The sequence below is a fragment of the Coregonus clupeaformis genome, chromosome 20 (assembly GCF_020615455.1).
Source record: "Coregonus clupeaformis isolate EN_2021a chromosome 20, ASM2061545v1, whole genome shotgun sequence".
In the NCBI taxonomy this organism is placed as follows: Eukaryota; Metazoa; Chordata; class Actinopteri; order Salmoniformes; family Salmonidae; genus Coregonus; species Coregonus clupeaformis.
The window spans coordinates 3,752,395-3,767,221 of record NC_059211.1 but is presented as its reverse complement, the minus strand read 5'-3'; the positions used below and the strand labels follow the sequence as shown (position 1 = coordinate 3,767,221).

At 46.7% G+C, this 14,827-nt stretch overlaps 1 protein-coding gene across 1 annotated transcript; it reads left to right on the top strand.

The window, feature by feature from the left end:
- The first annotated feature begins 1,760 nt into the window (after positions 1–1,760).
- LOC121532605 (B-cell receptor CD22) lies at positions 1,761–12,509 on the top strand. Its single transcript, XM_045205739.1, has 10 exons — positions 1,761–1,770; positions 1,931–2,209; positions 2,387–2,647; positions 5,320–5,583; positions 5,836–6,117; positions 6,294–6,569; positions 7,143–7,412; positions 7,531–7,794; positions 7,986–8,038; positions 12,381–12,509. The coding sequence occupies exons 1-10, from the start codon at positions 1,761–1,763 to the stop codon at positions 12,402–12,404; spliced, it is 1,983 nt and encodes a 660-aa protein (XP_045061674.1). The 3' UTR covers positions 12,405–12,509.
- The last annotated feature ends 2,318 nt before the right edge of the window (positions 12,510–14,827 follow it).

Sequence of the window (14,827 nt, the reverse complement as noted above, 5' to 3'; positions counted from 1 at the left end):
TTCTTGGTGTGTTTGGACCATGATAGTTTGTTGGTGATGTGGACACAAAGGAACTTGAAACTCTCAACCCGCTCATCTACAGCCCTGTGAATGTGAATGGGGGCGTGTTCGGCCCTCCTTTTCCTGTAGTCCACGATCATCTCCTCATCTCACGTTGAGGGAGAGGTTGTTGTCCTGGCACCACACTGCCAGGTCGCTGACCTCCTCCCTATAGGCTGTCTCATCGTTGTCGATGATCAGGCCTACCACCGTTGTGTCGTCAGCAAACTTAATGATGGTGTTGGAGTCATGCTTGGCCATGCAGTCGTGGGTGAACAGTGAGTACAGGATGGGACTAAGCACGCACCCCTGAAGGGCCCCCATGTTGAGGATCAGCGTGGCAGATGTGTTGTTGCCTACCCTTACCACCTGGGGCGGCCCATCAGGAAGTCCAGGATCCAGTTGCAGAGGGAGGTGTTTAGTCCCAGGGTCCTTAGCTTAGTGATGAACTTTGTGGGCACTATGGTGTTGAACGCTGAGCTGTAGTCAATGAACAGCATTCTCACATAGGTGTTCCTTTTGTCCAGGTGGGAAAGGGCAGTGTGGAGTGCGATTGAGAATGCATCATCTGTGGAGCTTTTGGGGCGGTATATGAATTGGAGTGGGTCTAGTGTTTCCGGGATGATGGTGTTGATGTGAGACATGACCAGCCTTTCAAAGCACTTCATGGCTACCGACGTGAGTGCTACGGGGTGGTAATCATTTGCGAACACAATGCGCACACATTGATGTCAGACATGCACCTACCCCAATGCTCTTTTGCTGATGACGGGGATGAATGCAGGAGCAGATTTCAGGAGCAGGACAAGACACCCTCGTTTGACAGATGACTGATATAAGGGCATTTCGTGATAGGCCTATCTGGCTTATATGATTATGATGGTCATAATGCTTCTTGACAATGTCATAAAGTGTATTTTCTTAATCCATGTAAAGTGACACAGGATGGTCATAATGCTAGCATACATTTTTCTAGTTACTAAAATGGTTGTTCCAGTTTAAATGGCTTAAGTAGTCTCCTTACAATGTTCCTTAACATGACAGTCATTATGAATGCAGGTTGCGGGTGAATACAAATTAAAACTCTTGGATTTCCTAACTCCGGCTGGATTACAATAGGAATGACAAATAACATTGCAAACTAGCACAATGTGACTTGCAGGTAGGGTTGCAAAATTCTGGTAACTTTCCCAGCTTTTCCACAAATCCCGGTTGGAAGATTCCTGAAACTGGAGAGAATAAGCAGGGAATCCTACAAACAGAATCTGTTGAAAATCTGGACATTTGAGGAAAGTTACTAGATATTTTCAAGCCTACTTGCAGGCCTGATGTGGCCTGTAAACCACTAATTTCAGGCAACTGTATTAGGGTAAAACTAGGCCTCAAAATAAGGCCTTATGAGATATATAATCTGTTGTCATAAAGAGTTTGATTTTAATGGAAATAGATGCCTAGGAACTCAGGACTGAAAATTAACAAATTCAACAACCATGTCTCTGTCACAAATACAGTCATGGGTGGTAACTCTACAATTTACTCAAAAACTGGATAATTATATTGGACGTATGGCGTAGTGGGGGCGTGGCATTCAGATAATTATTGTGAGTGGAAGTGTTGTACTAGTTTAAGTGGTCTATGGTAGAGGTCCATTTTTGCCACTTACAAGGAACAAATGGCTTTGTTATGCTTTTGTACCTGTGGAGAAAGGTACAATCTGAGGTATGAACTGGGGTACAATTATGTACCTATAACTAGTGAAGCTGTAGAAGGCTTTGAGGATCTCCACTCTCCTGAAGAGACTCACTGTCAAATGTGAGTATTAGTATTATTTACTAAATAACATCATCACTTAGGTCCTTACTGCATGTGATACACTCTTTCTGTCATTCAGATGGCCCAAAGAACACACTGGCATCAATCCATCTCTCTGATGAAATAGTGGAGGGCAGTTCAGTGACTCTGTCCTGCAGCAGTGATGCCAACCCACCTGTGGACAAATACACCTGGTACAAGAAGATTGGAGGCCGCTATCAGTCTTTCTCCTATGAGAACACAGAACTACAGCATGTCTTCAGTCACATCCAGTCATCTGACACTGGAGAGTACTACTGCGAGGCTCGGAATGAGATGGGGACAGACAGGTCTGAGTCTATCGACATCGATGTGAAATGTGAGTAAAGTACAGCTCAGTGTTGGAATGTTGCAATCAGCTTAAATGTATTTAAATCAATCATTTGAACTGCATTAGTCTTAAAGCATAGCCCAAATCGGTTCCTTTTAATGTTTTGTGTAAGTTAATAATCTTTTGGGTAGTTCTTTGACTTAACTCATGTTTATTTTACACCAGATGGCCCAAAGAACAACTCAGTGTCATTCAGTCCCTCTGGTGAAGTAGTGGAGGGCAGTTCAGTGACCCTGACCTGCAGCAGTGATGCCAACCCACCAGTGCAGAGTTATGCCTGGTACAAGATTGGAATCTTCTATGGGAACACAGAATCACAGCAGGTTTTCAGCCAAATCAAGTCATCTGACACTGGAGAGTACTACTGTTGGGTCTCGAATGGAATTAGTACAGGCAGGTCTCCATCTTTACACATCGATGTGAAATGTGAGTAAAACATGTGAGTTGCTCAGTGTTTGAATGTTGGAGTAACAGACTCAGGCCTCGTGAAGGCGAAGGGGGGGAGGGGTGGGTACATTTGTTAATAACAGCTAGTTTGCAATCTCTAATGTTAAGGAGGTCTTTCTCGCCTGAGTTAGAATACCCCAAGCTGCAGACCATACTATTTACCAAGAGAGCTTTCATCTATATTTTTGGCAGCTGTCTATTTACCACCAGAAACCGATGCTGGCACTAAGACCACACTCAACAAACTGTATAGGGCCATAAGCTAACAAGAAAAAGCAAATCCAGAGGTGGCAGTTTTCATGGCTGGTGATGTCCAAATAGAGGCGACAAAACTCTAGATCACTTTTACTTCACACACAGAAATGCATACAAGGCTCTCCCTCACCCTCCTTTTGTCAAATCTGACCATAACTCTATAGTCCTGATTCCTGCTTACAAGCAAAAACTCAAACAGGAAGTTCCAATAAGGCGCTCAATACAAAAGTGATCTGATGAAGTGGATGCTAAGCTACAGGACTGTTTCACTAACACAGACTGGAATATGTTCCAGGATTCATCCGATAACATTGAGGAGTTTACCACATCAGTCACCGGCTTCATTAATAAGTGCATTGGCGACGTCATCCCCACAGCGACCGTACGTACATAGCCCCACCAGAAGCCATTGATTACAACCAACATCCGTACTGAGCTAAAGGCTAGAGCTGCCACTTTCAAGGAGCGGGACACTAATCCGGATGCTTCTAAGAATCCCGCTACAACCTCTGAACGAGCCATCAAACAGGCAAAGTGTCAGTCGAGGACAAAGATCGAATCCTACTACGCCGGCTCTGACGCTCGTCGGATGTGGCAGGGTTTGCAAACTATCAAGGATTACAAATGGAAACCCAGCCGCGAGCTGCCTAGTGACGTGAACCTACCAGACGAGCTAAATGCCTTCTATGCTTGCTTCGATGCAAGCAATACTGAACCATACATGAGAGTACCAGCTGTTCCGGATGACCATGTGATCTCGCTCTCTGTAGCTGATGTGAGTAAGACTTTTAAACAGGTTAATATTCACAAGGCTGCCGGGCCTTCACTGACATTTTCAACGTCTCCCTGACCCAGTCTGTAATACCTACTTGTTTCAAGCAGACCACCATAGTCCCTGTGCCCAAGAACCCCAAGATAACCTGTCTAAATGATTATTGCCCTGTAGCACTCACATCTGTAGCCATAAAATGCTTTGAAAGGCTGGTCATGGCTCACATCAACACCATCATCCTAGACGCACTGGACCCACTCCAATTCGATTACCAGTCCAACAGATCCACAGCTGACGCAATCGCTACAGCATCCTCTCCCTCAACGTGAGCACGACAAATGATCTGAACGTGGACTACAGGAAACGGAGGGCAGAGCACACCCCCTTCTACATCAACAGGGCTGTTGAGCGGGTCAAGAGCTTCAAGTTTCTAACATGTTCCACACACACTAACACAGTCATAAAGAAGGCACAACAACTGAAAAGATTTGGCATGGACCCTCAGATCCTCCAAAAGTTCTACAGCTGCAGCATTGAGAGCATCTTGACTGGCAGCATCACTGCTTGGTTTGGTAACTGCTTGGCATCCAACCGCAAGGTCCCTGCCATCCAGGACCTCTATACCAGGCAGTGACTGAGAAAGGCCCTAAAAATTATCAAAGACTCCAGTCACCCATGTGATAGAAGGTTCTCATTTCTACCACATGGCAAGTGGTACCGATGCACCAAGTCTGAAACCAACAGGACCCTGAATAGTTTCTACCCCCAAGCCATGAGACTCCTAAATACTGTAGTTAACCAAATAGCTTCCCGGACTATCAGCATTGACCCTTTTTGCACTCTTCTGAATAATCACATACGCTGCTGCTACTGTTTATTTTCTATCCTGTTGCTTAGTCAATTTAACCCTACATACACTATGTATACAAAAGTATGTGGACACCCTTCCAAACTGCCTCTGGAAGCAACTTCAGCACAAGAACTGTGTCGGGAGCTTCATGAAATTGGTTTCCAGCTGCTGCAAACAAGCCTAAGATCACCATGCGCAAGCCAAGCGTTGGCTGGAGTGGTGTAAAGCTCGCCACCATTGGACTCTGGAGCAGTGGAAACGCGTTCTCTGGAGTGATGAATCATGCTTCACCATCTGCCAGTCCGACGGATGAATCTGGGTTTGGCGGATGCCAGGAGAACACTACTTGCCCGAATGCATAGTGCCAACTGTAAAGTTTGGTGGAGGAGGAATAATGGTCTGGGGCTGTTTTTCATGTTTCGGGCTAGGCCCCTTAGTTCCGGTGAAGGGAATCTTAACTCTACAGCATAAAACAACATTCTAGACGATTCTGTGCTTCCAACTTTGTGGCAACAGTTTTGGGAAGGCCCTTTCCTGTTTCAGCATGACAATGCCCCCGTGCACAAAGCGAGGTCCATACAGAAATGATTTGTCGATTTCCAAATGTGTTTCTTTTAATGTGTTGAGTAGTTAATGTTTTGAAGTATATTATTTTTATGACAATGCTCTGACCTGTCAATGTCATGCTGTCTTTGATTCTTCAGATTACTGGTGCAAGGTATTGATTGCACTATTGTCACATGATAACGCCCTCTACACATGATCCCTTTCCAGATGCCCCCAAAAGCACCTCAGTGTCAGTCAGTCTCTCTGGTGAAATAGTGGAGGGCAGTTCAGTGACTCTGACCTGCAGCAGTGATGCCAACCCACCTGTGAACAAATACACCTGGTACATGAAGAACGTAACCTCACCAAAAGCATCAGGACAGAGTTACAGCATCACCAACATCAGCTCTGAGGACAGAAGAGAATACTACTGTGAGGCTGAGAATAAATATGGACATCTCAACTCTTCCTCTGTGTTTGTGGACGTTCAGTGTAAATACATCTTTAACTTTTTCCTCATACTTGTTAATTGCTAAAATTAAGATCAATCAAGAAACATTTTACTATACAACATCCACATCTCTGAATATGTATTTTCACAATGTGAATGTAATTATTTCAAACTGACCTGTACAATCTACTGGTTTACTTTATTCACTAAATCTAATGTCTTCAGAAAGCCAAGATAATATATACTATCAGAATATAACCAAAATGTTTGTCTTGATAATGGTCCCTTACCAGATGGCCCAAAGAGCACCTCGGTGTCAGTCAGTCCCTCTGGTGGAATAGTGGAGGGCAGTTCAGTGACTCTGACCTGCAGCAGTGATGCCAACCCACCTGTCCAGAGTTTTACCTGGTGGTACAGGAAGAATGGAGACCCCTATCAGAGTATCTCCAATCAGAACACAGGACCACATCATGTCTTCAATCAAATCAAGTCATCTGACACTGGAGAGTACTACTGTGAGGCACAGAATAAGATGGGGACAGACAGGTCTACGACCATCAACGTGGATGTGAAGTGTGAGTAAAGTACAGCTCAGTGTTGGAATGTTGGAATCAGTTTAATGAAATCAATCATTTGAACTGCATTAATCCTAAACCGTATCATAGCCCAAATCTCTTTATTTTACTGTTTTGTGTAAGTGAATAATCTTTTGGATAGTTATCTGACTTAACAAATGTTTATTTTACACCAGATGGCCCAAATAACACCTCAGTGTCAGTCAGTCCCTCTGGTGAAATTGTGGAAGGTAGTTCAGTGACTCTGACCTGCAGCAGTGATGCCAACCCACCTGTGAAACGTTATACCTGGTACAAGAAGAATGGAGGTCACTATCAGTTCTCCTATGTGAACACAGGACCACAGCAGGTCTTCAATCAAATCAAATCATCTGACACTGGAGAGTACTACTGTGAGGCCTGGAATGGGATTAAGATGGGGAGGTCTGAATCAATCAACATTAATGTGAAATGTGAGTAAGGTACAGATCAGTGTTGGAATATTGGAGAAACTAACATCTAAAATGTATCAACCATTTGAACGCCATTGGTCCTAAAGAATAGCATAAGGCAAATGTTAGGCCTAGATCCAATCAACAGCCGACACTCACATAGCTGATGTTTTGGCAGTGTTGGAGGTGTAACTGTGTTGTAGCTGTCAAATTGGTGAGCAGCTGCTCTTGATCATTAACACCAAGCATACCCATCCCACTCACATTACAAGTTCAGAACGAGAAAGTGAAGGCAATATAGAAATAATGACGCTCAAATTGAAAATCATTAAATAAAATAATGATGATTCTATCAGCCTAATCTCACATTCCAGTGTTCGAACTTGTAAACAAGACTGCATGGGATTTCCCTTAAAATGACTCCATGCAGCCAATGGCAATTTCCTCTTTAGGTATAGTGCCAGGATTTACAAGTGGATTTGACAGCTCTAATGCAGTTCCACCTACGACGCCCTACGACCGCTATGCGGGTGTCGGCTATTGCAGATCTCATAGAATCTAGCCCTTAATGTCTTAAAAATATTCCTTTACTAGATGGCCCAAAGAACACCTCAGTGTCAGTCAGTCCCTCTGGTGAAATAGTGGAGGGCAGTTCAGTGACTCTGACCTGCAGCAGTGATGCCAACCCACAAGTGCAGATTTACATCTGGTACAAGAGGATTGGAGCTGAAACCTCAATGAGACATTCTGGATGGAGTTACAGCATCACTAACATCAGCTCTGAGGACAGAGGAGAATACTACTGTGTGGCAGTGAATGAAGTTGGATGCAAAAGATCAAAGCTTGTTCCTGTTAAGGTTTTGTGTAAGTATTGAATATCCTCTCCATTTTGTACTCGTATGTTGTTTGACATATATATTTTATAAACTCAAAATGAATGTTTTGTGACATTACCACTTTGGGACATTAATCTTTCTATCAGATAAACCAAAGAACACCTCAGTGTCAGTCAGTCCCTCTGGTGAAATAGTGGAGGGCAGTTCAGTGACTCTGACCTGCAGCAGTGATGCCAACCCACCTGTGCAGAGTTACACCTGGTACAAGAACAATGTAACCTCACCAATATTATCAGGACAGAATTACAACATCACCACCATCAGCTCTGAAGACAGTGGACATTACCATTGTGAGGCTCGGAATAAAATAGCATCTGAGAACTCTACAGCTCTGATGATCATTGTAGCAGGTAAAGTTTAATCTTCAACACTCAAAACACACAATTACATGTTTCAAACTAATCTAAATCATAACACTTTGGCTTATTACACTTTAGTTTGTAATTGTGTGTTGGCTTATAAGATTCCCAAGTCTTTAATATTATATTCATTTTCAGTTTATAACATACCTTGTACTCATATCATCCATATTTTATTATAGGGAAACAGACCTCTGACACAAGGAAAACAAGACACACAGCAGACAATGGACAGGCGAGTCTGTTGGAATCAGAAGATGACTGTGATGTCTGTGATGTCTGTGTGGAACATTTCCACTCCTCATGTTGTCTGTACTCTCTCAGCATCAGGGAGACTCTTGTCACACCCTGGCTCTGGGAATCTATTTGTTGAGCCAGGGTGTGTTTATTCTATGTGTTATATTTCTATGTTGGGGGTTCTAGTTTGTCATTTTCTATGTTGGCCTGAGTGACTCCCAATCAGAGGCAACGAGTGTCAGCTGTTTGCTGGTTGTCTCTGATTGGGAGCCATATTTAAACTGTCGGTTTTCCTTTGTGTTTTGTGGGTTCTTGTTTCGAGTTGGTTGTGTTTGACCGTCTACTGTCACGTTACCGTCTTTTGTTGTTTTGATCACGTTTCGCTAATAAATGAGTATGTTTGCCTGCAACGCTGCGCCTTGGTCTACTCCTTACCCTGACGTTCGTGACAGAAGAACCCACCTTAAAAAGACCAAGCAGCGTGTCCAGGAGCAGGCAGACTGGACATGGGAGGAAGCGCCAGGTAAAGAGATGGAGAGGTTGGCGATGGCCCAGGTGGGCAAATCGTGGTCCTGGGAGGACATGCTCGGGGGCAAGGGACCTTGGGGTAGGATTAAGGCCCTGGCGAGAGAGGAGCAGCGGCGTCAGCAGTGTCACCGTCGGAAGGACGAGAGGCAACCCCAAAAAAAATGTAGGGGGGGGCACACGGCATGGGCGGCTGGGCAGCAGGAGGCTGCCACAGGGCGATTTGGAGAGGAGGCCACCGGGTTTGGGGGGCCAGAAGGCAGGTTGGCGGAGCCTGGATGGAGAGCGGAACCAACTTCCCGTGCTCAGGCATGGCAGCATGGGACGGGGCAGGTTCCGCGGTATGCGGAGCGGCGTACTGTGCCACGAGTGGTCCGGCATAGTCCTGTACGTCCTGTGCGAGCACCCCGCACGTGTCGTGCGAAGGTGGGTATGCAGCCAGGACGGAGTGTGCCGGCTCAACGCTCGTGGTCTCCAATGCCTCTCCGCGGTCCCGGATATCCTGCTCCAGTGTCACGTGCTGTTATGCCAGTACGGGTACACAGCCCTGTACGTCCTGTGCGGATGCACACACAGAGTGTGTGAGGGTAGGCATTCAGCCAGGACGGGTGGTGGCCGCTCTTCACTCCAGGTCTCCTATCCGTCTCCACAGCCCGGTTCGGCCTGTCCCTGCTCCACGCACCAAGCCTACGGTGTGCGTCGCCAGCTCAGCCCGGCCTGTCCCTGCTCCACGCACCAAGCCTAAGCTGTGCGTCACCAGCCCAGCCCGGCCTGTCCCTGCTCCACGCACCAAGCCTACGGGGTGCGTCGCCAGCCCAGCCCGGCCTGTCCCTGCTCCACGCACCAAGCCTACGGGGTGCGTCGCTAGCCCAGCCCGGCCTGTCTCTGCTCCACGCACCAAACCTACGGTGTGCATCGCCAGCCCGGCCCGGCCTGTTCCTGCCACTCGCACCAAACATACGGTGCGCGTCGCCAGCCCGGCCCGGCCTGTTCCTGCCACTCGCACCAAGCCTATGGTGTGCGTCGCCAGCCCGGCCCGGCCTGTTCCTGCCACTCACACCAAACCTACGGTGCGCGTCGCCAGCCCGGCCCGGCCTGTTCCTGCCACTCGCACCAAGCCAGGGGTGCGAGTCGCCAGCCCGGCCCGGCCTGTTCCTGCCACTCGCACCAAGCCAGGGGTGCGAGTCGCCAGCCCGGCCCGGCCTGTTCCTGCCACTCGCACCAAGCCAGGGGTGCGAGTCGTCAGCCTGGTCCAGCCTGTTCCTGCCACTCGCACCAAGCCAGGGGTGCGAGTCGTCAGCCTGGTCCAGCCTGTTCCTGCCACTCGCACCAAGCCAGGGGTGCGAGTCGTCAGCCTGGTCCAGAACGTTCCTGCTACTCGCACCAAGCCAGGGGTGCGAGTCGTCAGCCTGGTCCAGCCCGTTCCTGCTACTCGCACCAAGCCAGGGGTGCGAGTCGTCAGTCCGGTGAGGCCCGTTCCGGCTCCACGCACCAAGCCAGGGGTGCGAATCGTCAGTCCGGTGAGGCCCGTTCCGGCTCCACGCACCAAGCCAGGGGTGCGAGTCGTCAGTCCGGTGAGGCCCGTTCCGGCTCCACGCACAAAGCCAGGGGTGCGAGTCGTCAGCCCGGTCCGGCCAGTTGCTACTCCACGCACCAAGCCAGGGGTGCGCATCGTCAGCCCGGTCCGGTCCATTCCTGCTCCACGCACCAAGCCAGGGGTGTGTATCGTCAGCCCGGTTCGGCCAGGTGCTACTCCACGCACCAAGCCAGGGGTGCGCATCGTCAGCCCGGTCCGGTCCGTTCCTGCTCCACGCACCAAGCCAGGGGTGCGTGTCGTCAGTCTGGCTCCGGCCAGCGGGGCTAGACCGGACCAGGGGCGCTATGGGGGGTTGATTGGAGGGTGGTGGGGAAGGCCGGAGCCAGAACCGCCGCCGAGGAGGTATGCCCACCCAGCCCTCCCCTGTTTAGCTCTTATTGAGGCGCGGTCGCAGTCCGCGCCTTTAGGGGGGGGTACTGTCACACCCTGGCTCTGGGACTCTATTTGTTGAGCCAGGGTGTGTTTATTCTATGTGTTATATTTCTATGTTGGGGGTTCTAGTTTGTCATTTTCTATGTTGGCCTGAGTGACTCCCAATCAGAGGCAACGAGTGTCAGCTGTTTGCTGGTTGTCTCTGATTGGGAGCCATATTTAAACTGTCGGTTTTCCTTTGTGTTTTGTGGGTTCTTGTTTCTAGTTGGTTGTGTTTAACCGTGTACTGTCACGTTACCGTCTTTTGTTGTTGTTTTCGCGTTTCGCTAAATAAATGAGTATGTTTGCCTGCAACGCTGCGCCTTGGTCTACTCCTTACCCTGACGTTCGTGACAACTCTAGTCCCCTGTATGACAACGTCTTAGGCATGGCCATGCAGCTGAGACAGCAGCCACCGTCGAGTCAGGATGATGTTCACTACGCCAGCGTCCACTTCTCTCGCTCCAAAAACCAGGAAGTGCCTTTGTACTCCACCGTCCAACTGCCTCAACCCCAGAAACAGGACGAGATGTCTATTATCCTCACATGGCCTCTCCTATCATTGCTACGCAGACGACACACAACTAATCTTCTCCTTTCCCCTTTCTGATAACCAGCTGGCGAATCGCATCTCTGCATGTCTGGCAGACATATCAGTATGGATGACGGATCACCACCTCAAGCTGAACCTTGGCAAGACGGAGCTGCTCTTCCTCCCGGGGAAGGACTGCCCGTTCCATGATCTCGCCATCACGGTTGACAACTCCGTTGTGTCCTCCTCCCAGAGTGCGAAGAGCCTTGGCGTGACCCTGGACAACACCCTGTCGTTCTCCGCTAACATCAAGGCGGTGACCCGATCCTGTAGGTTCATGCTCTACAACATTCGGAGAGTACGACCCTGCCTTACACAGGAAGCGGCACAGGTCCTAATCCAGGCACTTGTCATCTCCCGTCTGGATTACTGCAACTCGCTGTTGGCTGGGCTCCCTGCCTGTGCCATTAAACCCCTACAACTCATCCAGAATGCCGCAGCCCGTCTGGTGTTCAACCTTCCCAAGTTCTCTCACGTCACCCCGCTCCTCCGCACACTCCACTGGCTTCCAGTTGAAGCTCGCATCTGCTACAAGACCATGGTGCTTGCCTACGGAGCTGTGAGGGGAATGGCACCTCCGTACCTTCAGGCTCTGATCAGTCCCTACACCCAAACGAGGGCATTGCGTTCATCCACCTCTGGCCTACTGGCTCCCCTACCTCTGCGGAAGCACAGTTCCCGCTCAGCCCAGTCAACCCCCCCAAAAAAAAAACATTGTAAAGTGGTTATCCCACTGGCTATAAGGTGAATGCACCAATTTGTAAGTTGCTCTGGATAAGAGCGTCTGCTAAATGACGTAAATGTAAATGTAAATGTAGTACGCTGCTGTGAAATTCAACCCCCTCAGTGCTGCCACCCGGTGAGCATATTCTGCATTAAAGTCATTCAGATGCTGCTGCTTATTGTTAGAGATGTCATCAATAATCAAAACAGATGACTCCTAGTGACCACTAGTGATGTAATTTCCTCAAACTACCAACCCAACAATGGACATCTCAAGAAAGTTACTATGGCATGTCTACAATGAGGGAGTGATGTGATGATGGTTTTGAGGAACTGTTCTCTCTGAGTTCCAAATGGCACCCTATTCCCTATTTAGTGCACTACTTTTGACCTGAGCCCATAGGCCCTGGTCAAAGATAGTGCACTATAAAGGGTATAGGGTGCCATCATTTGGGATGCAGATTTGTTTCATTTCTGTTTCTCTCTCTTCAGACCCACGGCGGCACTAGCAGCTGAGGAGGACCCCTCTGTTCTCTACAGTACAGTCAACAAACCCAGAACCAAGAAGACCTGAACACAACAAACCCAGAACCAAGAAGACCTGAACACAACAAACCCAGAACCAAGAAGACCTGAACACAACAAACCCAGAACCAAGAAGACCTGAACACAACAAACCCAGAACCAAGAAGACCTGAACACAACAAACCCAGAACCAAGAAGACCTGAACACAACAAACCCAGAACCAAGAAGACCTGAAAACAACAAACCCAGAACCAAGAAGACCTGAAAACAACAAACCCAGAACCAAGAAGACCTGAAAACAACAAGTTTGGTCCGGGGGGGTTTGGTATATTGGCCAATATACTGTACCACGGATAAGGGCTGTTCTAATGCACAACACAACGCAGAGGGCCTGGATACAGCCCTTAGCCGTGGTATATTGACCATATACTGCAAACCCCTGAGGTGCTTTATTACTATTAAAAACTGGTTACCAACATCAATAGAACAGTAAACAAGTATATTTGCGTCATACCCATGGTATATTTCTGATATACCAATATAATCTCACACTCAATTCGTGCAAATATGTACAAAAAGCAATTTCAGCAGATTGTGAGTGTTTTTGTGCGTTTTGTGTGTGGATTAATTAATGTAAAAATACACACATTTCTGTACGACTTAATTCAGAGGAAAATACACCGATTATTGTACGACTTCATTCAGAGGAAAATAAAAGTTTTGGGGGCAAACTTCTGAAGAATCTTTTGAAAATTATTAGAGCAATGCATGATGAGCAATGGTGTTCTACACTGCCTTTTTTGTGTCCCACATTTATTTACATAAAAAAACAAAAGTGTTAACAACCCAATATTGTTAATCAACCAGGTTGTCACCGAAATAATTATAAGATAATAGTAGCCTTGTTTTTATTATTTTATTAATGCCAATATTGTTTTATATGCTTGTTTTTGCTTAATACTTTGGGATACTGGTGCACTTGTATTCAGAAATATAATTTTTGGTGTAGGCAACAGTAACACATTTCATATTTCATGGCAGAGGTGTGGACTCGAGTCATGTGACTTGGACTCGAGTCAGACTCGAGTCATGAATTTGATGACTTCAGACTCGACTCGACAAAATGTACAAAGACTTGCAACTCGACTTGGACTTTAACATCAATGACTCGTGACTTCACTTGGACTTGCGCCTTATGACTCGAGAAGACTTGCTACTTCCCATGAAAACTGGGGAAAAACATTTTCACACGGCCGCGCCGCTCTCCGTTTATCTGCATCTGTGAAAAAAATGTGCACCATCCACCTGTATGCATACAGAGAGCGCGCGCTGCCTGCACGTTATCCAATCACTGTAGTCCCACGTTGTTTTGATTCGACAGCATCTAAGCAGGCACATTGCAAGACAACCAATGAAGCACATCAAGCAACAACGCGCCAGTTGTCAAAATGATACCGAAGATAGTTTGGTTTGGCTATAAAAATTACGAGGTAGTCGACAAAAAACGAGTTGCAATCTGCAAAACATGCGGATCGAAGATTACAGACGGAGCTGCCACAACGTCCAACTTTGTTCGACACCTGAAGTTGCACAAAGAAAGGTAAGTTTTGAACGAATGCTACGCACCTTATCGGATGTACCGTAACTTACTAGCTAGCTGCTGCATATTTACTGTATCAACGAGACAAACGCACGTCTCCCTTGCTGGTTCATGCTTACAAAAATATGGATTTTTGAACTGCTATTATATGGACATTCTAAAACGCTTTCGTGAAAAACGCTTAACGTTCTTTAATGTACTAAGACAGTGTTATTAAAAGACCAAACTCTGTAAATATCATATTAATAAAGTATACTATGTACAAAACATCAGATGAGCCCAGAATATGAACGCAAACACGTTTAATAACACGTTGCGTTTTTCCTCCCATAGAAAACTATTATAAGAAAAGGCTTAACGTGTCTTAATATACTGAGACAGTAATATTAAAAGACCAAACTATAAATATCATATTAATAAAGTATACTAAATGTACAAAACATCAGATGAGGCCAGAATATGAACGCAAAACACGTTTAACAACACGTTAAGTGTTTTCCTCCCATAGAAAACCATTATAAGAAAAGGCTTAACATGTCTTATGTAGGCTACTATGTATTCTGGGCTCATCTGATGTTTTGTACATAGTATACTTTATTGATATGATATTTACTTAGTTTGGTCTTTTAATAACACTGTCTTAGTACATAAGACACGTTAAGCCTTTTCTTATAATGGTTTTCTATGGGAGGAAAACGCAACGTGTTATTAAACGTGTTTGCGTTCATATTCTGGGCTCATCTGATGTTTTGTACATAGTATGCTTTATTAATATGATATTTGCAGAGTTTGGTCTTATAATATTACTGTCTT

Excerpts from the sequence above, each read along its gene's own strand:
- LOC121532605 (XM_045205739.1), top strand. Across the intron at positions 7,795-7,985 it reads TCTGATGATCATTGTAGCAG|GGAAACAGACCTCTGACACA; the intron begins GTAAAGTTTAAT and ends ATTTTATTATAG. Across the intron at positions 8,039-12,380 it reads ACACAGCAGACAATGGACAG|ACCCACGGCGGCACTAGCAG; the intron begins GCGAGTCTGTTG and ends CTCTCTCTTCAG.